At 38.5% G+C, this 25,221-nt stretch overlaps 8 protein-coding genes across 8 annotated transcripts; 4 read left to right on the plus strand and 4 right to left on the minus strand.

Annotated features, from left to right (window-relative positions):
- Window positions 1–4,550: 4,550 nt before the first annotated feature.
- Window positions 4,551–5,492, minus strand: SAPINGB_P000186 (uncharacterized protein; the record flags this gene model as incomplete). Its single annotated transcript, XM_031994910.1, has 1 exon — window positions 4,551–5,492. The coding sequence occupies one exon, from the start codon at window positions 5,490–5,492 to the stop codon at window positions 4,551–4,553; it is 942 nt and encodes a 313-aa protein (XP_031850801.1).
- A 188-nt stretch (window positions 5,493–5,680) lies between these two features.
- Window positions 5,681–7,339, minus strand: SAPINGB_P000187 (uncharacterized protein; the record flags this gene model as incomplete). The annotated part of the gene is made up of 3 exons (XM_031994911.1): window positions 5,681–6,976; window positions 7,043–7,168; window positions 7,223–7,339. The coding sequence occupies 3 exons, from the start codon at window positions 7,337–7,339 to the stop codon at window positions 5,681–5,683; spliced, it is 1,539 nt and encodes a 512-aa protein (XP_031850802.1).
- A 615-nt stretch (window positions 7,340–7,954) lies between these two features.
- On the plus strand, window positions 7,955–9,541 carry SAPINGB_P000188 (uncharacterized protein; the record flags this gene model as incomplete). Its single annotated transcript, XM_031994912.1, has 2 exons — window positions 7,955–7,962; window positions 8,134–9,541. 2 exons carry the CDS (start codon window positions 7,955–7,957, stop codon window positions 9,539–9,541), a joined length of 1,416 nt encoding a protein of 471 aa, XP_031850803.1.
- Window positions 9,542–9,916: 375 nt separating this feature from the next.
- On the plus strand, window positions 9,917–14,846 carry SAPINGB_P000189 (uncharacterized protein; the record flags this gene model as incomplete). Its single annotated transcript, XM_031994913.1, has 2 exons — window positions 9,917–11,189; window positions 11,266–14,846. The coding sequence occupies 2 exons, from the start codon at window positions 9,917–9,919 to the stop codon at window positions 14,844–14,846; spliced, it is 4,854 nt and encodes a 1,617-aa protein (XP_031850804.1).
- Window positions 14,847–15,095: 249 nt separating this feature from the next.
- SAPINGB_P000190 (uncharacterized protein) lies at window positions 15,096–17,723 on the minus strand (the record flags this gene model as incomplete). Its single annotated transcript, XM_031994914.1, has 1 exon — window positions 15,096–17,723. The coding sequence occupies one exon, from the start codon at window positions 17,721–17,723 to the stop codon at window positions 15,096–15,098; it is 2,628 nt and encodes an 875-aa protein (XP_031850805.1).
- Window positions 17,724–19,188: 1,465 nt separating this feature from the next.
- On the plus strand, window positions 19,189–20,169 carry SAPINGB_P000191 (uncharacterized protein; the record flags this gene model as incomplete). Its single annotated transcript, XM_031994915.1, has 1 exon — window positions 19,189–20,169. The coding sequence occupies one exon, from the start codon at window positions 19,189–19,191 to the stop codon at window positions 20,167–20,169; it is 981 nt and encodes a 326-aa protein (XP_031850806.1).
- A 239-nt stretch (window positions 20,170–20,408) lies between these two features.
- SAPINGB_P000192 (uncharacterized protein) lies at window positions 20,409–21,887 on the minus strand (the record flags this gene model as incomplete). Its single annotated transcript, XM_031994916.1, has 1 exon — window positions 20,409–21,887. The coding sequence occupies one exon, from the start codon at window positions 21,885–21,887 to the stop codon at window positions 20,409–20,411; it is 1,479 nt and encodes a 492-aa protein (XP_031850807.1).
- Window positions 21,888–22,793: 906 nt separating this feature from the next.
- On the plus strand, window positions 22,794–25,088 carry SAPINGB_P000193 (uncharacterized protein; the record flags this gene model as incomplete). The annotated part of the gene is made up of 1 exon (XM_031994917.1): window positions 22,794–25,088. The coding sequence occupies one exon, from the start codon at window positions 22,794–22,796 to the stop codon at window positions 25,086–25,088; it is 2,295 nt and encodes a 764-aa protein (XP_031850808.1).
- Window positions 25,089–25,221: the final 133 nt, after the last annotated feature.

Consider the following 25,221-nt stretch of genomic DNA (forward strand, 5'->3'; position numbering starts at 1 on the left):
AAAAAAAAAGAAAAAAAAAAGAATTTTACAAAGAGGGGTGGGTAGTAGGTGTGTGAGTGTGTGAGGGCGGGATTGTTGGTGGTCTTTATAAGAAAAAAAAAAAATTTTTGGGCGGAGCCTTTCTGGGGAGGTTCCGACTTTACACACACACACACACACACGCGTCCTGGCCATATAAGCAGCAATTGAGCAAACAGGTAAAAAAGACATTGTAGTTTTGGCTACCACATAGGATTTTTATATATAAAAGAGAAATATAAATAGAAGGTCGTGCAACTTTTCTTTTTTTTTTCAATTTTAACATTCTGGTGAAAAGTCTTTTTTTCGTTTTTTTTTTCTACGGGGCATACGGGTTTCAAATTTTCAAAAAAAAAACTTTACAACGTGAAAAAAAAAAAAAAAAAAAAAACCGTCCAGACTCCAGTACAATATCACGAAAACAATATCAAAAAGGTCAAAGAGATAGAAACCGTAGTAATAATTGTTTTGGAAATTATGATGGGAGGGTTTTTATTATTATTAGTATTATTACTACGGCTGGGCTTTTTGTGATGATTTTCCAGTGAAAAATAAATATTTATAAATGTAGTGCGATACCGCAGTGTGCCCATTTATTATATAAATATATCACTCTAATTACTTAAATATAACGGGGTCCTCCGTAATTTATATATTTTCTTTAAACTGAATGACGGGCCCTTCTTTTTTTTTTTTTTTCAATCTTCATTTTCTTTTTTCTCAAAAACATTGGGATCCGACTGGAATTTTATCTTTACAAAATTTCAATAAATAAAAAAAAATCTCAAATTTTTTTAAAAAAAAAAAAAAAAAAAAAACTCACTTTTCTTGTGCCTAAAGTGCCGGGCCAAGCGGTGTATTTAATAATAGCTGTACGATGAACGACGATTTCCGTTCTGGACATAAAGAAATAAAGAAATAAAAAAAACAAGAAACAAAAAGACAGCGGCGCCACGTGGCATTCGGGCCCCGGAGCCCCACCGACCGCGTAATTTATTTCTTTATTTCTTTAGTAAAATATATTGAAATATATTGAAGAAGAAGAAAATTAAAGAAACGACAAGATATGATCATATGAAATCAAATTACTTCTTGATGTTCTTGTTGTTCTTAATGTTGTTCTTTTTCGTCTTCGTCTTATCCGGACTCCTAAATAGGACATCCCGACATCAACCGCTAGAATTGTCACCACCATAATAGGTTTGGCTTGCTTTTTTTTTTTTTAGAAGACCTAATATAAATGCATATGCTTTTCGCCAATGCTTTTTTTTTTTTGGAGGGGAGGGGGGCTTTGCCTAAGACTGATGCTAAGATTTTAAAACCTACAACAACTACAACAACAAGAGTTTCAAGAAAAGTCGGTCATCATTAACTTTGTAGAAAAGCCGACTTAAACTCAAAATATATATATATATATATACTGATTGATATTTTTAAAAAGGCTTTTTTGTTTAATTTTTTTTTTAATTTTTTTTAAAAAAAAAAAAAACTTGCCTTAAAAAAGGGTTTCTTTATTCCTATCCTTTGTGTGTCCCGACCCGCCACTCCCCCACCATATGATCACTGTGCTAGGCCCGCATCTCTCCTTTTTTTTTTTTCTTCAATAGTACCGTACCGCCACATATCTCTGAGGCCATACCAAAAATATTTATACGCATGTATTTCCAAAACACTTAAGTTCATATTCTAAAACATATCAATATATATATATTTATATACAAACAAATGATCATTATTGATTGTTTTAAATAAATAAAAAAAAAACCTGTTGGTTTTGTTTTTCTTTCGTTTGAAATTAATTTTTTTTTTAAATGAAAAAAAAAAACTAAACCGAGAGGATCGTACTTCTAGGATAGGTCCCGCGGCTTTTACCTATTTGGGCTTTTTGGGTGATTTTTTTTTCTCTCTCCCCCACACACACACACACAAACAAACAAATCCCAAATAGAAAAAAAAAAAAATATTTTTACCCGGCATGCCGGTGCAACCCGAATTGCCGACTAGGACCCAAAATCAAAAATAAAACCAGCACTCTGGAATATATATATTACAACTATATATAAAACCTTGTTTTCATGTAATGACTTATTACATCCCCATACCGATGTCATTTATCCTCTCCTCTCTCTCTCTCTCTCTCTCTCCTGCCTTTTTGTCATTTTTTTACCCTAACCTCTTCCCATACCCGCCTCTTCTTTACGTCTCCCGGTCGCCCGCGCTTGTCTGTTTGCCTTGCCCTCTGCCATACCCGTCCAGTCTAGTCCAGTTAAGCAGCAGCAACAGCACGCCACACCAACAACACGCGGTTTTTTTCTTCTTCTTTTTCTTTTTTCCTGGTCATCGTCTCCTTTTTGTAATTCTGACAAAAAAAAACAAAAAAAAAAATTAAAAAGCCTGCTGAATTCCCAGTCGCCGATCCAAAAGCCGCTACAACTGCCGTTGAAACCGCCGAGGCGCACACATTCTCACACACTCACACTTACACTTACACTCACCCACACACGCCCGCGCACTGCCCACCAGAACAGCCCACTACAGCCAGCGCTCTAGTCAGGCTTTAAACACACACCTAAATATATACTTAAGTGTATACAGGCTTGTAGTCAGTCTCCGGTGTAGGACCGAGAACGAGGCAAAAAAAAAAAAAAAAAAAAATTAAAAAAACAAAAATAATAACATTCAGTGCTCACATACTTACCCTGTAAACTTAATTGCACCTGCATTGCGCTTAACCGTAGCTTGCCGACCGCCGACCGCCGATTGCTGACCGCCGATTTTATAGTGGCTTATGTAACACTGCATCTTACGTAACCCGACCACGGTTCTCCTTGTCCGGCCCATGTCATGCACCGTCCGTATTTTTCAGCACTTGCTTTTGTAATATCTTAATCATCATCATCATCATCATCATCCATCTCCAAGTACCACCACTAAAACAATTTCAGTGGTACTCTCTATTAATATTAATATTATTTTTGTTATTGTTATATTGTTACTTAGTAATAGAATCAATGGGATAAAACCATTGATTCCATTTGCTACAAATACACTCGACTATGAACTCATAAAAAACAAGTCTCTCAGCTCGTTTCATGAGAGATGTCAACTGAAAAAAAAAAAAAAAAGTGGCATTGCCAAATCGGGTAACGACAGTCCGACAAGAAGGTGTGAAATGCATGTAAAGAAAAAGGAAATTTAGCTTGGGTCCCGATTCTTTGTATACACCCGGGTAATCTTCTTTTTCCCGGAAAAATCTTATAGTGACCTGTGTGCTGTATTCTTTAGTATTAAACTGATGATGTTGATAATGTTGATAATGTTGATAATGCTGATGATGGTGATAATGGTAATGGTAATGGAAAATGATAGGTTATAAAATCAAGTGAATGAAGGTTTATTTTCACTTGATAATGAATGGACTGTTCAATTGTATACAAACATTTTAATCATCTTATAATCGACATTTGTGAATTGAGGTACATAATGTTTATAGTTGGCAAAAGGAATCAAGTATCTTGAACTTTAGACATTTTAAGAAATGCTAATAAAGCTCAATTCTATCCGACCTGTTGATTTATTATCTTATCATACGGTAATAATTTGAAAAAAAAAAAAAAAGAAAGTATTTTATTTGATTTTAAAGGGTTTGAAAATGAGTTAATTCTGTTGTCAAATCGAAACCTTTGATTTAACATAAACCTAACTGAACCCAAGCTTATCAAAACAATCAAAAGTACAGTTCTTTGATTTTTTATTTATTTTTATTTTTATTTTTATTTTTATTTTTATTTTTATTTTTATTTTTATTTTTATTTTTATTTTTATTTTTATTTTTATTTTTATTTTTATTTTTATTTTAGTACAATGACCATTGAGGGATCCAGTTTGTTTAATTAAAATCATTCATGATCATGAAAAGAATTATTTTTCATATGCCTATCAAAGTGTATGTAAGTTATGTAAGTTAACAATAGTGGTAAAATAACTTGTTAAAACACTAGTTTAAGGTTAAAACCAAGCTTGTCAAATTGTATATGTTAATTCAAAAAAAAGTTGCAAATTCCACAAGGGTAAGGGGTCCTTTTTTTTTTTTAACCCTTGGTACACCGTATATATATATATTTTTATACTATTACTACTCAAACCCTTGCCCTTGTGGAATCCTTATTTTTAAAACCCAAATACCATGTTTTTACAAACAAACTTAAAGTAAACAGGAAACCCCCCCAAGAATTCCTTAATAAAGGCCTTTTTTTATACTATTAACAATTGCACTTTCATGTTTTGCAAAACAATCTTTCCTTGAAAAGTGATACCTGGTCACCACAATTACACATACGTAAATTTCAAAAAAAAAATAGAAATCAAAATACACGTTCCATTTCTTGTTTTTTTTATCTGTTTTCTTCTTATGAAAACTTCCTTTTTTTTTTTTTTTTAAAAAAAAAAAGCCCTAATATGCAAGTCTATTAATTGAATGAAAATTTACATTGAAATCGTCCTTCATTTCTATCCTCTTCATTTCCTCCATATTAAACATCATTCAGTGCCACTGAAATGGCACCCTTATGATGCCCATTGTATTGTCGAATAATCTGCCCAGAGCCCAGCTCCCACAGGCGTACATAATGGTCCGAGCATGCCGTCACCAAGTACGCACTATCCGCACTAAATGCGCAATCCCACACCCACCGCTCGTGACCCTGTAACGTAGTTTCCAGCGCAAACTGCGCGCCCTCCGTCGACCAAATGCGTGCCGTAAAGTCTGCACTACATGTGGCCAAGTGCTTCACATCCGGTGACAGCAGAACTTTAGTAATGTACTTGCCATGTGCACGAAACTTGGTCACCGCTTGTACCACCGTTGCTTCCTTGGTATTGACTAGCCGCCACACATACACGTTGCCCTTGTTGTCACCAGCAACAAGCAACGACCCATCCGACGCCACCGACACTGACCGCATCGGTACATCGTCCTCGGGTATCAGCTGGTGAGTGCACTTGTCCTCGCCCAAGTCCCAGATCCGCACATTACCATCATTATCGCAAGAAATTAGCTCACCTTGGTTCGGGTGAATTACAACGTCATTGACAGCGCTATCGTGCTTATAGTTGCGTTGCACATGGCCCGTCCGCATATCCCATACCTTTACTGTTCCATCCTCTGAGCTTGACGCTAGCCATTTGCCATCTGCTTGAATCGCAACCGCAGTAACGTTTGCCGTGTGATCTTCGAAAACAAGAGTTGGGTTCGGGTTGTTGGACCGAATGTCGTAAAGTCGAATTGTTCGCGCACCTGCCGCCGCTAAAAACCGCTTATCTGGTGTAATTGCCATCCGATTCACTTGCGCATCACTATTCTGAATCGTCCGTGAACATATTCCGCTCAGTGCCTCCCAAAATTTAATTGTCTGATCGTATCCGGACGATACTAGGATCACAGACATGTCCGATTCTTGAGCTCCATTATCCATTGTTATTAGTGTGTATTTGTAAAGTTATAATATTTGTGAGGGGTTCTGATGCAAAGTTCCAAAAATTAAAAAAAAAATTACAAACCCGCCAACATTAAAAATATAAAAACACGTGACTTATACATTTATTTTTTCTACCTAAAAGAAGTTTTTTTTTTTTTTTTTTTTTTCAACATTCTCTTCATCATTTACTGAGTAATCAGCAAAACAAGACCCATGACAATGGGTGCAACAACAAGTCCAGCAATTGCAACATTGCGGAAAGACTGGCCCTGAGTAACGTCAAGAATAAACCCGCCGCTTGTAACCGTCTTTTCATTTGCAGATGGAATTGCAAGCTTATTGTTGACGCCCTCCAAGGGCTTAGCCTCAGAAACTCCATTGTCTACTGTGGGAGGTGCCTGCTTAACAGGCTTCTCATTAACCACAGGATTGCTATTGTACAATCGAAGCTCCTTCCAAGGAGACGGCTGCTCCATTGGTTTTTTCCAGTCAACAGTTGTCAAAATTCTCTTCTCCAAAATCTCAGTCTTGTCCACATTGACAATCGAATACATGGTAGTATTCAATCTCACTTGCACAAAACTACCAAGTGTAACATCCTTCACACCATTCTTAATCAACTCGGGAACTGGACAATCTGGAATAACAGCATTGGCATTCATTAAATTAGGATAAGCCTTTTTGCACTTTTCGGGGCGAACTCCCTGACGGTCCTTGGAAAAGTCATAGTGAATCTGGGTAATATTATACTGGACCTTAAGAGTGTTATAGTCAGGAAGCAATTGAGCACTGCCCTGTTCGTTAATCTCAACCAAACCATAGTTATTGGGCTCCTGAGCAAACTCATAAATTAATCCCCCCGAAAAAACATTAGTCATGCGGTTAGAGTACAGAGCCTCCACTTCTTGAAATAATCGTGGCATCAAAGCATTGCAACCATACTCAGACAAAAACAATGGCAACGTATAGTCTTCATAGTCGCGGACCAAAATGTCAAACCCAGAAGTTTCAAATGTTTGGTATCCACACCACTGATATGAGTTTACACCATAAAAGTCAACCGCAACATCGGCGTCACCGCACTCAAAGTACTTGGCCAAACTTGTGCGGAATCGCAAGTCATCGGCAGCAGAGTATCCCACGGGAACAACTCTAGGCGAGTTATTCTTCATGTACTGGTGCATATCGCGAATCACCGCCTTGAGGTAGTGCGGTGACTCCTTGGCCGAAATGTCATCATTAATTACTTCATTACCGGCAAAAAAGCCTAGCGTGTTATTGTAACCAGCAAACTGGTGAACAACCTTTAAAATGTGATTGACATAATTGGGATTGTAAGATGTCCATGGTTCATAACGGTTAAGCGATTGCCCAGGCTTAGGAGAATTGACATCCAAAATCAGATAAATACCTGCATTAGCAAGAAGCGTCATACAGTCATCATGATTCAAGTCAGGGTTGACAGAGTAAACTCGGACGGCCTTTCATAATTGTTTGTTAGTCAATGTGTTTAAAAAAATATGTATATCATAATCTCACTGCTTTACGTTAACACCAAGTTGTTGAAATAAAAAAATATCTCGAGCACATGTATTGGTATCAGACAAAGGGTCCGAATGGCCAACAAACCCAGAAGAACCACCGGGTTGGTAGTCCACACCTTTAATGAAAAACTAAATTGAAAACATGTTAGATGTGATGAGAAAGTGTACTTGTTTAATACATACAGGTTCTTTAGTGACAGAGTCGAAAAAGTGGCGACCACGAACCTCAACAGGGTTGATGGCAGCCTGGGCAATACCTGCAACAAGTGCAGACAGTTTTAACAAGCCAGATAAGCGCATGTTTAAGTAAGGGAAAGATATTAAGTAATTTTGTTTAAGTAAATATAAAAGCAGTAAGGCAAAGAGTAGGACGGGAGAAGTGGGATGATGATGAAAAAAAAAAGAGTAAAAGGGAAAGAAAGATGAAAGATATGGAAGTATTTATATATCTGTAGATTTTTTTTAAAAAAAAGTAAAAGAAATGCTAGCCAAGCTGGCAACAGAGACTTCGTTGTGGGAATAAATGAATATAAACACTTTTTGACGCCGCACTGACATCCAAAAGAAGAAATTTGGAATTATTTGTTTGAGCAAGGACCTCAGCACTATCATATCAGCGGCAATATTTCATAAATCTATAAGTTTATGATGATTTGGAATATTAGATTTTCAATATCAAAAATGAGTTGTATTTTATTTCTTAGAATAAGAAGGATATCGAAAGATTGAGCATATGACACCAATTTGAAGAACTTTGGACAAATTATTTGTTAGAGACCCTTTTCAAACTAAATCTTAGTTTTACCGAACCGTATTTTAATTCCTAACAAAATTTAAGAATTTCTTTTCATTTAATTATAACTGTAGGTGCTTCTTCTATTAATTTTTTTTCATATTTTATAGCATCCTATCTCAATGCCAACGTTTGTTTCATCACCATGAGCTTCTTCAATCTCTTATTTTCTGTTAGATGAATAACAAACCCCACGTGATCAATTTAAAAGATCCCATCGTTCAAAAAAAAAAAAAAAAAGTTGCAAAATCCCATCAATTTACTAAATACACCTTAGAATAACCATCACCTCGATTAAAAGCCTTCCTGGTCCAGATGTTATGAGTGCAACCGCTCCTGATAGAAACAACAATGAAAGCTTTATTAAGCCAGCTTATATCCCCAAGGTGAAGACTTGTAAAAGGTCATCTTTTAAATTTAATGCTGTTCATTTCCCTATATACTATAAGCTTGTGGAGAATAAAAGGAGCATGACCATAACGTCATGTTTAAACGCGCTTAAATTACAAGGTATTGAAATAACACAACCTATTTTCAATCTGGTTCACGGAGTTGTTTCCTTTTTTGAAAAGGGGCTGGCATCTGGGGAACTTGCGGAAATCCCTGGATGGAAATACGCAGAGGGTCCAGACAGCCATGTGGATCCAGAGGCCTACAAGCATGATTTTTATATACCCGATAATGATTTGGGCTCATCACAACTAATATGGGCAACCATGGTCTCTTGGTGGAAAACAGGCGACTTTACCGGGTCATATGGCCGGTACAATATATTTCATCAAGGATCGAAAAAGGTCCCTGGCCCTCCAATCTTGTCTTCATATATGAAGAAACACTTTATCTGTCTTTTCCAGGAAGATAAATATTTCCAGTCCCGTGAGGTTATATACGAATATAAGTTTGGACAGGCATTATGGGCCATCAGTCACTGGCTATCTATTTCAAAATGTGTTGAGATGATGCTGTCGACAACCCGGGACATCAATCTACGCGTACGCTACAACGATCTTGGTCCCTACGTGACTCAAAAATCAGCACTGGTACGGTTGAACGGGTTCCCCGCCGGTACCACGAGCTACAGTATCTTTAAAATTGCGCTTGATGAGATGTGTGATTCCATTGTAGGCCACTGTGTACAATGCACGTCGGAGCTTTCTAAAATTCTGAAGACCTTTGTTGAAACATACAACCTTATCCATAGCGACCGCAAGTCCTACCACCGAAACGCCGATATGCTTGGGGTCAAGAACCCTCTCAAAGTCCCGCCTGTACCGGAGGAGCTGGTTCGTCTCCTTAGCTCGTTTTTGCATGTGTGCAAGCCCGAGTCACCGTTGGTGAGATCCAAGGCCGTATTGTCCAAAAGTCATTTGATGCAACGCAACGTTGAATATTTTCGGGTTTTCAGGGAAATTGATTCTATTGTATCACTTCTTTATGCAAGACCATCTCAAAACCGTCACAAAGCCATACTTCGCAATCTGGCCTTGGCCGATAACCCCTTACCCATTATTTATCAGTACATGATTTCAGGACGCAAAAACAAGCACCCTGCACGAATGCCAGCAATTGTTGTTCAGCTAAAGCGCTCGCGGTCGTTCCAAGAGATGCAGAAGGAGATTGCAGAACTTCGCAAGCTTAAAGATGACTCGGCAGGACCGATTGATAGCGGAGATGACACTGGCAAAGACATCAACTTTAGATTTGACTAGATGCTTTTTTTTTTTTTTTTTTTGTTCCAAACGGGGCAACTTGTAGTAGTAGTATAGTAGTGGATAGAACACAAACAAACATACAAACCTCCCCCGTTGTTAGACTTGGAATACGTTGACACGTGATCTCTACTTACACATATTTCCACATCCCCCATTTCTGCCACGCTCCGTTATTTTTTTCCAGATCAACCCTTTTTTTGGCATGCAAAAACACCAGAAATTCAGTTAATACACAAAATATAATATTAAAAAAATTCCAAACAGCCTATAAGAAACTTTAACATAGGTTGTCAGGGACGTCTTTTTACTTCTCAATAGAAACTTATTTATTTTCTTTTGTTTGTTTTCTTGCTTGAGACCAGTTAAGTTCTTATGGCAGGCCCTCAGCATATCCCCTTAAACTCGGACCCTCACGGTTCGAGCAACACCACCAGTGCGGCAAATACTAACAAACATGGCCAACAGCAGCATCAACAACAACCGCTAATATCTTCAGGGTCATCTGAATTCAGACACTCGCCAGCTTCAAGCATCTCCTCAGGCCTTGCGCATTTTTCAGAACCCAACAACAACACTCAAGCTTCGTCCTCTGAATATGTTTACGACGACGACGACGATTATCTTGAGTTCCGGCTCAAGGACCCGCTGGACGGTATCATGCGGTTTGATGCATCTAAAGAAGGTGCCCCTCAAGTAATCCGTCACTCCATGTCGGAATCCACTCGCTCCAGTATAGATACAGCCAGAAATCATCCGCAGAACCCCTTCCAATCTTCTTCCTCACACAGTCTTGTTTCAAGTCACTCGAATTTGTCCCGGAACCAAGGTGATAGTAGTGTTGCATTGGCACACCACAAGGTGTATAATGCAAACACTACAAGCCAGCATTCACTTTCAAGGCCCTCTTTACAAATCGACACAAATGCTCCTTCAACTGCTACTTACGCACCTCCCCCCCTTTCATCGGCTTCTGCGGAAACCCCTAAGCATGAAAAAGTGTCGCCGCAGCAAGAACATTTAAATCGCCTTGCACGGAAAGAGCAGCTGGATCGTGAAAAGGGGACTTTGCCTCCACTTTCATCTGCATCTGCAACAGCTACAGCTACAGCTACAGCTACAGAAACCCCTAAAACACCCAAAGTCCCAGTTACCAACGATAGTGATGACGACATGGACTGGCAAGAAATGCCTACGGTGGCCTCCTACGATGTTTACAATGATAAAAATGAACGGGTAGTGATGCGTAAGGAGGATTACAATGAAGAGTACAGCAAACGCACAGCATACAACCAAGACGAAAGCAGGGGTGAATCCAAGTACGGGTATACTCGCATCACAGCTGCTGCTGACAACGACTTAAAGGACGAGCTAGATGAAAGCACAGACTTTTTATTTGACGAGGATGAGTTCAAGCGTAGTCCACTAGCACAACTTGAAACTACAAAGAAAATGCTTAGTGATAGCCAACGTATTGCCTACGTCGGTCTATGCAGATTAGCCATGATTGAAATGGCGACGGAGCTTGCCCAGATTTCCGGGTCCTTTCGTATTGGCAAAAAGCTCTCAGATGCCCAGCATTCCATGGCCCGCTGGGCTCAACTCATGATTATGCGTCTTTACAAGCATATGGATCTTTCTCCTGAAGGTATGATTATGATTAAAAAAAGTCATTGTTTAACACTGTTAACATTTTTTTTTTTTTTTTTTTTTTTTTGGTATAGAACAACGAATGATTGAGTTATTATCTACACACGGAATCGAGCCGACGGATCTTTCTCCGTCCCTTTTGAAATCAGCCAAAGTTGAAAACCCCTTTTTCGATAAGACTCGACCCCCCACAGATACCCCAACACTTCACCGTTCTACAACACGCGGGTCGCGTGCCGAAGTGGAAGACTTGCACTATGAAAATCCTGAAACTTATAGCAACGACCGTGAAATTGAGATTGACGTGCGCTGGACTCTTCTTTGTGATTTATTTTTGGTCTTACTCTCGGATTCAATTTATGATGCACGTTCACGCACACTTATGATGCGCGTAGGTTTATATCTCGAAGTGTCCAACTTGGAAATTGCGCAATTTGAAAAAAAGGTAACAGATGCTCTTGAACTCGACGAAGCCAGCAACCAAACTTGGAACGAAAAAGACATCATGGAAGAGCGCCGTAAAAAGGCTCTCAAGAAAAAATATATTTACGTTGGTCTTGCAACCATTGGTGGTGGTCTGGTCCTGGGCTTGTCGGCCGGTCTGCTGGCTCCAGTTATTGGTGCTGGTCTTGCCGCTGGTTTGTCGACTATTGGTATTTCCGGTACAGCCAGTTTCCTAGCAGGTGCCGGTGGTACGGCCATTGTCACGACAACTGGTATTGCTTTTGGTTCCAAGATTGGTCTCCAGGGTATGAACCGACGCATGGGTCACGTCAAGACGTTTGAGTTCCGCCCGCTGCACAATAATAAGCGTGTTAATCTCATTGTGACTGTTTCTGGATGGCTGGTTGGCAAAGAAGATGATGTTAGATTACCGTTTTCTACTATTGACCCTGTCATGGGTGATGTTTACTCGCTGTTGTGGGAACCTGAGATGCTGAGATCTATGGGTCAAACAATCAACATTTTGGCAACTGAAATTTTGACACAATCTGTACAGCAAATTCTTGGCTCAACCATTCTTGTAGCCTTAATGGCATCTATCCAACTCCCCATGGCTCTGAGTAAGCTCGGATACTTGCTCGACAATCCATGGAATGTATCTCTTGACCGTGCTTGGGCCTCAGGTTTGATTTTAGCAGATACCTTAATTCGTCGCAACTTGGGTGTGCGCCCAATAACTCTTGTTGGTTTCTCACTTGGAGCTCGTGTAATTTACTCATGCCTTGTTGAGCTTGCACGACAAGGTATGCACGGTCTTGTGCAGGATGTTTTAATTTTTGGAGCACCTATTGTTGTCAAGAAAGACCAGTTCAAGTTGGCTCGGTCTGTTGTTTCTGGTCGGTTCGTCAACGGCTACTCTAAAAAAGATTGGATTCTTGGATACCTTTTCCGTGCCACATCTGGTGGTCTTGGTCTGGTGGCAGGATTGGCACCGGTCAAAGATGCACCATCGGTGGAAAACGTGGACGTGACAGAACATGTTGAAGGTCATATGGGATACCGTGTGGCTATGCCCCGACTATTGATGGATCTCGGGTGGGAGGTTTCAAGTGAAGAGTTTGAAGAAATTGAAGATCCAGATCCAGATCAACACCGCGAGAGACAACGCCAGCTGATGGAAGAGTTTGACGATGCTCGTAAGCAAATGGAAAAGGAGGCTGCGAACTCAGAAGCGGGAGCATTGGCGCAAACTGGGACTGGCAAGAGTAAAGGCAAGAAGAAGAAGAAGGGATTGTTCAACTGGATTAAGCCTAAGGAAAAGGAACTGTGGGACATGTACGACCGAGAAATCAAGGATGCGCATAAAAAGGATGAGGAAGCAGCAGCAGCATCAGCATCAGCATCAGCATCAGCCCCAGCAACGCCAAGATCTGGTGCAAGCACACCCAGAACCCCGTCTTCGGATATTATTTTTGATGTTGATGCTATTCGAAAAGAACTTGAGGAGCTGGGTCGACAGGGAGCTAATGTGAGTGCCGGGACTGGAATTATCACGACACAGCAGTTTGATTTTGACAATGATGAGGTTCCCTTGACCAAAGCGGAGAAAAGCCGAGGGACGGCAGCAACTAGATCAGGACACACTGCCAAGAATGGGACAGCCAGTAGTAGTAATAACAAAACGGGTAGTGGAGGCGGTGGACACGTACAAATGGAGTTTGACGATGGGTACGACACAGACGAAAGTGCAGATGAAGATCCGTTTGCAGACGACCGGGCAGCACGCATGGGGCAAAAGGCGCCGTATGTGTTGCCTCACACGGTTTCGTCGCCTACTCTGCCTTCACTCGGGACCTCCTCGGCGGGCAGCAGTCGTGGAGGAGCGGCAGAGACTTTGCATCATTTGCGGAACGGTCGGTCATCTACTTTGTCGCATGAAGTAAAGTACGATGATAATACCAGTACTGAGAATCAAGGGCTAAGGAATGGGTTCCCTGCAGCCCCACCGCGGTCAACAGTACATAAGCATGTATCTTCGATATCAAGAGGTCCGTCGGAGTATGTGGATCGTACAAATATACCACCGCGTGTAGAGGAATCTCCATGGGCAGCTGAGGCTTCCAAAACAACTGCAAATACCACAGTTTCTGAGACTAAGTCTGTGGCTGCAACAACTACAACAACCAACAATACGATAGTTTCTACAGCTGCACCTGTGCCACCACCTTCGCGACCAGTAAATCCTTTTGGGTATTCTGATGATGAGGATGAAGCCACTTCGGCATGGGCCACACCACCAGGTCCCACAACATCAGCAGCATCAGCATCAGCAGCCAACGGCATACATTTGAATGGTGGTGATTTATCTGCATCTGTCAGTTCCAATCCGACCATGTCGTTTGATGATTTTGACGACGACAATTATGATAAAAAGTATGAAACCAAGACTTCATTACCGGCAGCTGCATCGTCATGGTCTACGTCTACGTCTGCGTCTGCGTCTGCTTCTGCGTCTGCTTCTGCGTCTGTGTCTACTTCGAAACCAACCATGTCGTTTGACGATTTTGATGAAGACAATTATGATAAAACATATGAAACAAAGGCCTCATTGCCGCCAGCTACACCGTCATGGTCTGCATCAGCATCAGCTTCAGCTTCGAAACCAACCATGTCGTTTGACGATTTCGATGAAAACAGTTACAATAATAAACCGATGACGACAGCAACGACAACGACGACAGCGGTGGCGGCGGGTGCAGCGGCGACTCCCACATCGTCGTGGTCCTCATCGGTACCGGTTTCGAAAACTGCCATGACATTTGATGATGAAGATGACTACGAAAATAAGTACAGAAGCAAGACTTTGACCGGTACTAATAACGCGTTTGAGGCCTCTACTTTGTCAATATCAAATCCTACAAAGTTATCGTCGGTTGACACCTATGAGAATAATTATAGAACCAAGGGGTCTTCTGTTAGTCAATCGCCGTGGTCAACTAGTAATAGCACTACTCATTATAACAGCGGTCATACTGGGGTATCTACGACATTACCATTAGCTTTCGAACCTACCATGTCGTTTGATGATGAGAACAATTATGGAACTAAGTCATCGTCACCATCGAAACCTGCAATGTACTTTGATGAATATGACAATGACGATGAGTACGGTTCGCCAAAGGGTGAGCATATTCAAATGTCATTTGATTAAAAAGGAGAGAGCGTTTTAGAAGTGGAGAAATGAAAATATATATATATACATATAGGCATTGGCAATTTTTTTTTTAAATCATTTATTCTATATTTTTTTTCTTCAATTAATATAATATAAAACTTAGTTATAACTAAGTTTTTTTTTTTTTTGTAAATTAAAAAAAGTAAGAAAGAAAGAAAGAGTATAGCATTGTTTCTTACTGATACTCTCAAATTTTTTTTTTTTTTTTTTTTTTTTTTCACTTTTTCAAATACCATAGTTGGCTCGGTGTTCCCAAAATTTGAGACAAGTGACATGACCAAACCCAGCATGAGCCCCATGTCCTTGAGCCCACTCTTCTTCCCCATCATTTTCTGTATTTCCTATTGATCCTCCCTCAGCTTTACGCATTTCCTTTGCCACACTTTTAAGCAATTTTTTCGAGTTTTTAGTCCCACGTGCGCCAGTTCCAGGTACTCGTTCGCCTGGGTATAATCCACAAACAGCGCACTGGCGAAGAGCTCCTGATGAAAATATATCAGTTTCAGCACCGTGAATACCAGCTGCAGGTTTGGAGACAACAGCTGAAGCTGAAAGAACAAAAGCATCAGGGTCCAAGTACTTTTCTGACTTTTTGCCTGAAGTCGAATGTGCCCTGGGACCACCACCGTGCATCGAAGTGGTGGGTAATATGTTATGTGCAGCACGAAGACGTGGAACAAGTTCTTGAGTCCAGACGCGTTCGACTTCACGAGCCTGGCGGTCGGCTTGGAGCTGGAGTTCTAATTCCTTGTCGAGATATTCTTGGGACGGTATTCCTGGGGGTGCTGCAGGAATGGGGAGTCTACGGTAACGTCCAGCCATGATACGTTGGACAATTGAGAGAGTGCAGTAGTAACCCTTTAGGAAATCGCGAGTTTTTTCTGCAGCAAGTACACGTTTTTTAAGTGCGTAGGAGAGGGGTACCAGCGAAGCAAAGAGTGGCTCGACTATGCGTAGGACATGCAAATGGGAGAGTTGAAGAAGATCGATTGAGGAAGGAATTGAAGCGTACTCTGGAGGGAGGGCTAGTGATGCATACATGGGTGTGTTTGTAGAAGAAGCAGAAGCAGAAGCAGAAGCAGAAGCAGAAGCAGAAGCAGAAGCAGAAGCGGATGATGAGGATAAGGTTTTGCGATGACTTTTAGAGGAAAGAATGGAGCGGGCTGCAGGGGAAGGACCTCTTTGAGGTTTAGATGATGGATAAATGAGATGTTTGTTTGAAGGAGAAGAGGATGATGCCACGGGGACTCTAGAAGGAGCAGGTGCTGGTTCAGTTGATTGGAAAGATGACCATCCATCATCATCGTCATTATTTTCATTTTCATTAGCTTGTAGTTGTGTGTGTGGTTGAGACTGAGATGATTCCTTATTTAGTGGGAACTGGAGCAAATCTAGCATTGCTGGTGAAGGGTTATGATCAATTCCATGATTTGTTTGAGATTCATCATCATCAAAAGTATCAATAAGAAATGAATTGTTATCTTGTGAAGACGGTTTTTGTTGTTGTTGTTGATGATGATGATGATGATGATGAGTGGGCTGGGTAGCCACATTACTCTTGACTAATTTATGTTCAGATCCTGAAATAGCATGTATTGTGCCTGATGGTGATATTGCAGAGACTGACACACCAGAGAGTGATTTTCTATGTGAGGATGAGCTTGAAGTGCGAGCATGATGATTTTGAGGGGTAGTAGTACCTTTACGAGCAGAAATCACATCTTCCCATTTAGGCTGTTGGGCAATAGGTGATGGGCCCTTTTGATTTGCACTATTTGAAGAAGAATCCAATGGTAAAGGTGATGATGATAATGATGATGATGGTGATGGTGATGATGAGAGCTCTATAGCATGCATTCCAAACTTTATAGGAGTTGAAGGGTCATGAGAAGAGAGCTGGTTAATTTGTGTTTGGATTGGGTATTCATTGAGATGGGATTTAATGGGAGGATTATTTGATTGTGGTGGGGAAGAGGTGATGATAGGAGGAGCTGTTACAGGAGCAAGAGTAGGTGGTAAGATTGGTTGAGATTGAGGTTGGGAAGTGACATCTACAAACTCTCCAAACTCTCCAAAGTCATCTTCATCTTCATTTTCATTTTCATTTTCATTTCCTTGATTGTCTTGAGCATGAGTATGATCATGATCATTGGTACTATTATTGGTATTTATATAAATATTGGTATTATTAAATGCAGAAAATGGCTGATCAAGTGGTTCTGAAGCTTTTGGGATTTCCATGGCTGTTGTTGTTGTTGTTGTTGTTGAAGGGTTTTGGTTCCAAATGTTGGAATCAAAGAGATAAGCCGCAGACGGCGCTACATGGTCATGTGATTTATCATGTGATTCGACAATTACGTCGTCTTTAGGTGCGTAGGGGTTGTTGTTAGTGTTGTTAGTGTTGTTGTCGTCAGCACTTTGAAACTCTTCAAAATCGCCAAAACTTTCATCAGCATCTTGAATTGAATCATTAGAAGTAGTATACGGAGCAGAAGGAATAGTAGGAGATAAAAATTGAGAAGATGGGGGAGATAAGGTGAGATTATTGAATGCTGAAGTGAGTGTAGTTGTTGTTGTTGTTTTATTATTATTATTATTATTATTATTATTATAAGATATTGGTTGTTGTGATGAAGATATAGATGTAGATGTAGGTTTTGAAAAAAGGTCTAAGAGAAGAGATCCATTGGAAGATGGAGCATGATTTGTTTGAGAAACTGGTGATTGTGAATTTGTTTTTGTTGTTGTTGTTGAAGAAGAAGAAGAAGAAGAAGATGATGATGATGATATGAGAGTGTCGAAAAGACTTAAATCATTAAGAGAAAGTGGTTTTGTTGTAGGTTGTGATGACATTGCTTTATATATTTTTCTTGTTTTTTGATAATGATAAAATCAAAGAGGGATTTTTTTTTTTTTTTTTTTTTTTCAAGATCAGAATGGAGATGAAAAAGATGAGATTTGTTTGATATATATTTTCTTTTAAAAAAAAAAAAAAAGGGTCAAGGTAAGGGATAGGATGAGTGGATTATTTTTTTTTGGTATAAATGTAGGGTAAATTTTGTCATGTGATTTAAATGTAATTGTCATGTGTATATCATGTGATTATCATGTGATTTAAATGTGATGACTTGCTTTGAGTTTAAATTTTTTTTTTATTTTTTTTTATTGCCAAGCACGGCGGAAAAACCTGGGGAAGAAAAAAAATTGATTTTGACTAAGACGCGGGGAAATCAAAAAAATAAAAATAAAAATAAAAAATAAAAAAAAAAGGAGGCTGTGAGATTACCATTGATAATTGATAATTGGTAATTGATAATTGATAATTGATAATTGATAATTGATAATTGATAATTGATAATTGATAATTGATAATCATTTAAAATCTAAAAAATATATAAAAATATAAATATTTGTTATTTTTAATAATAATAATTATAATAAATAAATTAAAAGGATTTTTTTTTAAAGTCTTTCTGTACTGCCAATTCTTTTTTTTTTTTTTTTTTTTTCAAAATATTTATTATTATTATTATTAAATTTATTTTTAAATATATATATATATATATATATATATTTCCATTCGGAAAAAATCAATAATTATTCATATAAAAATTCTCATTTTTTTTTTATAACAAATTTCTTTTTTAAACTTCTTTTCAATGAACTGCAATCCTTTTTTTTTTTATTTCCTCCATCCATTCATTTATTTATTTATTTATTTATTTATTTATTTATTTATTTATTTAATTAATTCATCGTCAATCCACTGTGAGTTAAACCGGCTGCCTTTTTTTTTTTTTTTTTTTTTTTTTCTCTTGGCATTTGACAACAACAACAACAACAAATAAAAAAAAGGCAGCCAGTTTTTGTTGTTTTTGTTGTTAAAAAAAAATTTTTTTTTTTCTTTCTTTTCAAAGTCGTCCTTTTTTTTTTTTTTTTTTTTTTTTTTTTTTCTGCCAAGGACTTCAGAGGGGCTAATTGTTTTTGAATTGGGTTGTTTTTATTATTTGTGTGTAAAAAATCAACAACAGTTTTGAGAATGTGTTGTTGGCAACTGCACGTGTAAACAAAAAAAAAAAATTTATCTTCCTCCCCCCCTCCATTGTGATCTAATAATGAGTTTTTCAACAAATAACCCCACCCTTCTCTACTAGGGAGGGGGGAAGGAAAAAAAAAAAAAACTATAAAAAGCCATTGAATTTCCTTAAATTTCCTTAAATTCCCTTAAATTCCCCTAAATTTGTTATTTATATCTATAAAACTTTTTTATTATCAATATATAAATATATATAAAATTACAATCCAATCCAACTAAACAATGACTGAACAACTTCAAGTCCCACAAAATACTCAACGCAGAAAATCATCCTTTGATAGTATCCCAATCATTGGTGCTCACTTACGCAAAAAACAAGCTGAAAATATCACTACCCCATATCTTGTCCGCTATATGCTTCTCTTTAGTGACTTTTTCCGTAACTACCCTACCATTCTTACCCCATACGAAATCGCCTACTTTATTAAAATCTTTCATCTCCCTGTTAAAAATACTCAAATTACAGAAACTCAACCTACAGATTCTGATTATAGAAAACTAACAGATATCCCTCAAAATGAACTCTCAAAATATTTTGATGCTGCCCTCTTAACTCTCGATGATGGTAAAGTACTAAGTGCTGGCCAAATCCGTTCCCTCGACCCCGCTGCGGCTGACACTTTGGGAATGTTTGAGCGCCGTGCTCTCAGAGAATACCTCTCTACAACCCCCCGTGTTCTTTCATTACTCTATGCAATTTTCGAACTTGACGCTAATGATACATTTGTACGTCAATTCTCAAGAACAAGTGAATCAGAAACTGGTGTAGTCTTTGACGTTGTTTTGTTGCAGTTTCTTATAGATTACGTGTATAAAAATGCCCGTTTTGCCCAGGAATTTATCTTCCCTAACGCCGCGGACCTAGAAGATTTGCAAAATTATGTCCGCATCTCTCCCTCTGCCCGTTGCTTTAACCTCAAGGGTCTTGTTTCAACTTATGGCCAAGTAACTCAAACTCGCATTGATAATGATATGGCTGGAAATAGACGTTATGAAACTCAATATTTTGAATTATCTTCAGAAGAAGAAGAATCTGATTCCCAATCACAACAGCAACTTCAAGTACCTTCTTCTGATGAAAAACCTCGTCGCAACAGTGATAATGCTGATTTAAACAAGTTACGCAAACTTAGCGTTTCCGGAACTGCAGTATTTGTCGATGGTGCCTTTCGCAAACCTCAAGATGTCTGGCGTTACATTTAATTTTTTTTCTTTTCTTTTCTTTTTTATATTTTATATTTTATATTTTTTCTTTTATTTTACAGATATAAAAATTAATAATGAAAGCTTTTAATGGCTCTTAAATTCTTCTTTATTTATTTCTTGATTGCAATTTCTTTTTTTTTTTTTTTTTTTTTTTTTTTAAAAAAAAAAACTCCCACCTAGAATCAATAATACCATGGTATGGCCATGCTTTTCATGATACCTCCTGCATCAATAAATCATGCATCTATAATTCCTTCCTTAATAATATCACCAATACTTTTGTTCCTGTCACAAGTTTTATCAAGCCCTTCCATCTTTTTAAAACATGCTCCTACAGATGCATTCAAAATATTCAACTGTAAATGTAAATCTTCAAACTCACCACGTACGCGAGTCTCCAATGACTGATGTTTTTGGTTAACAGTGTTAATTAACCCACGCACTTCCCGTAGTCCTTGACAAACATTATTATTATCATTATTATTATTATTATTATTATTATTATTAATAGTTCCCATTGATTCTTCAACCTTATGACTTGAGCTCAATAACCCATATTGTTGATAAAGTTTTTTTTCTGCAATCATGACACGTTTTTCACTTTCAAATAATTGTACTCTTACAAGTTCCACATCTCGTTCCAATTCACTTTTACAAGTCTTTAATTCCTCAACATCTTCAGAAAGTGATTCAACTCTAGTTTTTAAATCTTTGCGTTCAGAAAGTAAGTCTTGACGAGTTTTTCGTAAAGCTTCATTTTCTGCAAGTGCAGCATCAAGCCGAGCACATATAATTTGAAACTTATACTGCCTTTCAATATGTTTTTGTTCTGCAATTTCTAATAACTGAGTCAATGAATTATTTTTTTTATTATTGCCAAATGTCGTAGTTCTTGTCTTACTTTGATTCTTGTCATTGATTTGAAAGATGCTATTGGAAGAAAGAGGTGAAGATCTAGTTGATAAACTATTCAAATTGAAAGACTCTTCATTGGCTTGAATACTAGGAAATATTAATTGTTTGTTCTTTGTAGATTCATCGTTTTTCCTAAACATAAACATAACATTGTCATCGCAATCACTTTCTTCATCATGGTTTTCGTAACTTTCATCTCCGTAGTCTTCATCATTGTTGTCATTGTCATAATCATCATCATCATCATCATCATCATCATCATCATCATCATCATCATCATCACTTTCTTCAAACTCACTTGATATTTTGTCCTCCAAAAAATACTTATTTTCCATAGGTGGTTTGGGAGATGGTGAAGAGTCATCTAATGTTGAAATTAAATCAGCAATCATTAATCTTGTACGTTCTTCCAATTCTCGATCTATTTCTTTTTCTTTTTCTTTTTCTTCCTCACTATTATTATCATCCTCCATAATCTTATCAATAAATTTTATTTCATCATCATTGATATTTCCTACACTTTCACTTGTCCCAATTCCAGAACTATCATCTTCTAAAAGTTCAGTCTCAGGAATTGCTTCTAAAATATCATGGGCTAAATCAGTCACTGATCCTTTTAATACAGAAATACTAGTCAATTTCTTATTGATATTGATATTGATATTGCTATTGCTGTTGCTACTGCAATTGTTGTTGTTGTTGTTGTTTTCTGATTCTATGTCACTTATAACTTCACTTAAATGAGAAACTATAGGTGTCCCTGGGCGTTGCGGGTTAGATGGTGTTGAGATGCGGTTCATTTTCTGGATGGTATTTGCAAGCATTTTATTTCATTTGGTTTTTTTTTTTTTTTTTTTTTTAAAAAAAAAAAGTTTTTTTAAAATAAAATAGAATATATAAATTTATTTATTTTTGATTTTTAATTTTTTATAAAAAAAAAAAATTATATTTCGCACAACTTTATGCTTGTTATTGTTTGTTGGATAGTAGTTGTACGATTAAGCCGCAGAATACCAATTTCAATCTTTTCAAATCTGTCTGTCTGTTTGTCTGTCTGTTCAAAACATTAAAAATTAAAAACCCACTTCATAGTACAAAAAAAAAAAAAAAAAAAAACAATAAAAATTTCTTTCTACTATATTTTTTTTATTTATTTAATTTAATTATTATAAATGACCCACTTTTTTATATTTATTTATTTGTTTTTTTTTAGACACAAAGTCCCATTACTCTTTATGACCAAGTATTGTTGTTTAGGTCTACTGTACTTTTTCCATTACTAGCTTTGTACTTTTCAGTCTGTCCATGCGTAATTCTCATCATCATTTGTTCAGCCTCATCATTCAGTCCTTCTCTTTTTCTTTTTTCTTTTTCCTTTTTGTTTTTGTTTTTTTTTTTCCCCTTCCTCTTCCTTTTTTTTTTTTTTTTTTTTTTTTTTTTTTTTTCTTTTGCTGCTACTGCATTTTTCGTCTCTCCAAACCTCCATTAAAAAGGTTTCAATCTTCATTCTTCACAACCTTTCCATTCTAGACTTTGACCCCCATTTTTAATCAATTTATTTTTACTGACAATCTTATTAAAAAAAAAAAAAAATTAAAATTAAAATTAAATAAATAAATAAAAAAAAAAAAAAAAAAATCTATATAACTTACTACTTTCCAACCTGAACTTATTCTTTTTTTTCCTTTTTCTCTTCCAACCATAAAATGCCCGGGCTTGCAGATCTCCCGCGGGAAATACTCCTGCTAATATTTGCATACACAGATCCAGAAACCGTTCTTAACTCCCTCTCGCTAGTCTCTAAAAATATTTCCACCGTATCCCGTGATTCTCTTCTTTGGCATAAGTTTTTGACCCAACACATCTATCCCATCATTTCTTTCCCAGCTATAGACCCAGCTACAAAAAGCTATTGGGAAGAATATGTCTACCAGCTCAAAGTCGATGCCCAAACATCATCTCTTCTTAAAAAAATCGTAGCAGACCCAGATGACCGCGAAAAACATGTGGCTGCAGTCTCACGATTGGGACTCCGAGCAAGACCACATCTGGTTCGTGTGTTGACCGCCCTAGAATCTTCGTTAACTGAAACCTCTTCATGTGTGCTTCGCGAAAAGTATTACGCACGCGAGCTTCTTATCGCAATCAACCAACGACACTCAGTCACCAATGTTCTTAACATGCTCTCATCATCATCCTCTTCAACATTTGATGCCTTTGACTTTCTTATGGCTTTTGATTCCTTTTATCTTAACCGTAGCCCAGAAGCTGGACCCTCCTGTGAAGCATCTTACCCCCTCATTTCAACTCTCAAAAAAAAACTCTTACCCTTTAAAAAGTTTTGGAATTCAAACTTTGGCCCCCACGCTCAACCATACGACAGGCTCGCAGATGATGACCGTGAAGCTATCAGAAACAGATTCCTTGACTGGGTCCACTCTCTTGGCAGCATTTTGTTCCAATCAAGACTCATTAACGATATCTCACGCGCTCGTACTCGCAACATTTATGGCCAAGCACCGCAGGCATACTTTTTGCACTGCATCCTTAATCACCCACACCGGTTCCCAGCAAATAGCTTGATAGCATCCATAATCTACTGTCACTTTGCAAAATGGATCGGACTCAAGGCTTCAGTGGTTGTTTTGGAATACGATAGTTATGTACGCATCGAGGACCCCACAAAATCCGTGGCCCTCCCAGGCGACACTGAGTGCTTTTTTGTGGACCCAAATCGTCAGGGGAAAATCCGTACACCAGATGAAATGCGGGCCATCATCAGCTTGGCCCGAGGAGGAGGAGGAGGAGGAGGAGGAGGTGCAGGTTTAGGTTCAGGTTTAGGTGCAGGTTTAGGTGGTGGTTCAACAACAATAACAACAGCTACCGGAGTAGGCTCTGCTCACACTTCGCTAGACCCCTCACCAAGCAGACTTGTCGTGGACATGTTTCTGCGGCATTTCACTGACGGATACCCCATGCATCACGACTCTGGACGCACTTCGGCCATCATGCTCATGGGCGTCATGATGTTTTCGTTTGTAGCAATCGCAGCCCGTAAATATTCCAAACTCCCCCCTGGAGTGCCTGCCAACCCAGAAACTAACAATACCCGAGTGCTTCGTTCTACAACCCGCGCCCTCCTAGACCAGTGTATTGTGGCTTGCGCGCCGCAATCACCCTTAGCCATCAGCATTCCGCCAAGCTTGGATGAGCGCCTTACCCACCTTTACACCATGGCCATGTCATCGATTGTCTACAAAATCCCCTGTGCATTGACCTTGGCTTATGACTTTTTATTCCCACTGGTCCCGGCAGCCCTTGTCACTGATGACACCAAACGCGCCGCCGCCGCGAAACTCCGCCAGCAGCTGGACCTGCAGACGCTGCCCTTTACCGAGCAGGACTATGAGTTTCGCCGCAGCTTCAGTGCTCGCCCCAAATACCATATTGGCCAGATCCATTACATTGATCGTGCTGCCGTCTGCGGAGTCATTGTTGGCTGGTCCTACGTCTCTCACATTGCAGGTCGCAACTACCGCACGGCTCCGGCAGGTACCGCATCCCCAGTCGAACCCCAGTCGCCTGTTCAAGGTGGGGTAAGCGCCCACGACCGCGGTATGGACGTTAATACAAGTCGCCATCGTCGGTTATCTGCCGACGACACGGCTGCATCGTTGATTCAATATGTTGTTCTGCCGGCATCCTCAGCCAGCGGAGTACTAAGAGTACTGGAACCGGCGATTAATTTGTGGCGGCCGTCACATTCAGAGCTCATTGCACTTAACCCAGCATTTTTCGGGTTAGATGTGGGCAGGTTTTTCGACAGGTACGATGACACGCGAAGTTTGTTTGTGCCTGGCATGGAATTGTTGAAGCATTATCCTGAGGAACGTGTTTATTTTAAAGACATGGTGAATAATGATGATGATAAAAATGAAAATGATGAAAATGATAATAATGATAATAATGATAATGATGATGACTATGCGATTACTGAATAGCTCTCATAAGAAAAAATTGTTTAGAAATGTTTAATTTTGTGTTTTTGTTAAATTAAAGTAACTGCAAATATTTTTTAGATTTTTTTTTAGATTTTTAGATTTTAAAATTCTGGACATCACTTGTATATATTGA

The sequence above is a fragment of the Magnusiomyces paraingens genome (assembly GCF_902498895.1).
Source record: "Magnusiomyces paraingens strain CBS 517.90 genome assembly, contig: contig1, whole genome shotgun sequence".
In the NCBI taxonomy this organism is placed as follows: Eukaryota; Fungi; Ascomycota; class Dipodascomycetes; order Dipodascales; family Dipodascaceae; genus Magnusiomyces; species Magnusiomyces paraingens.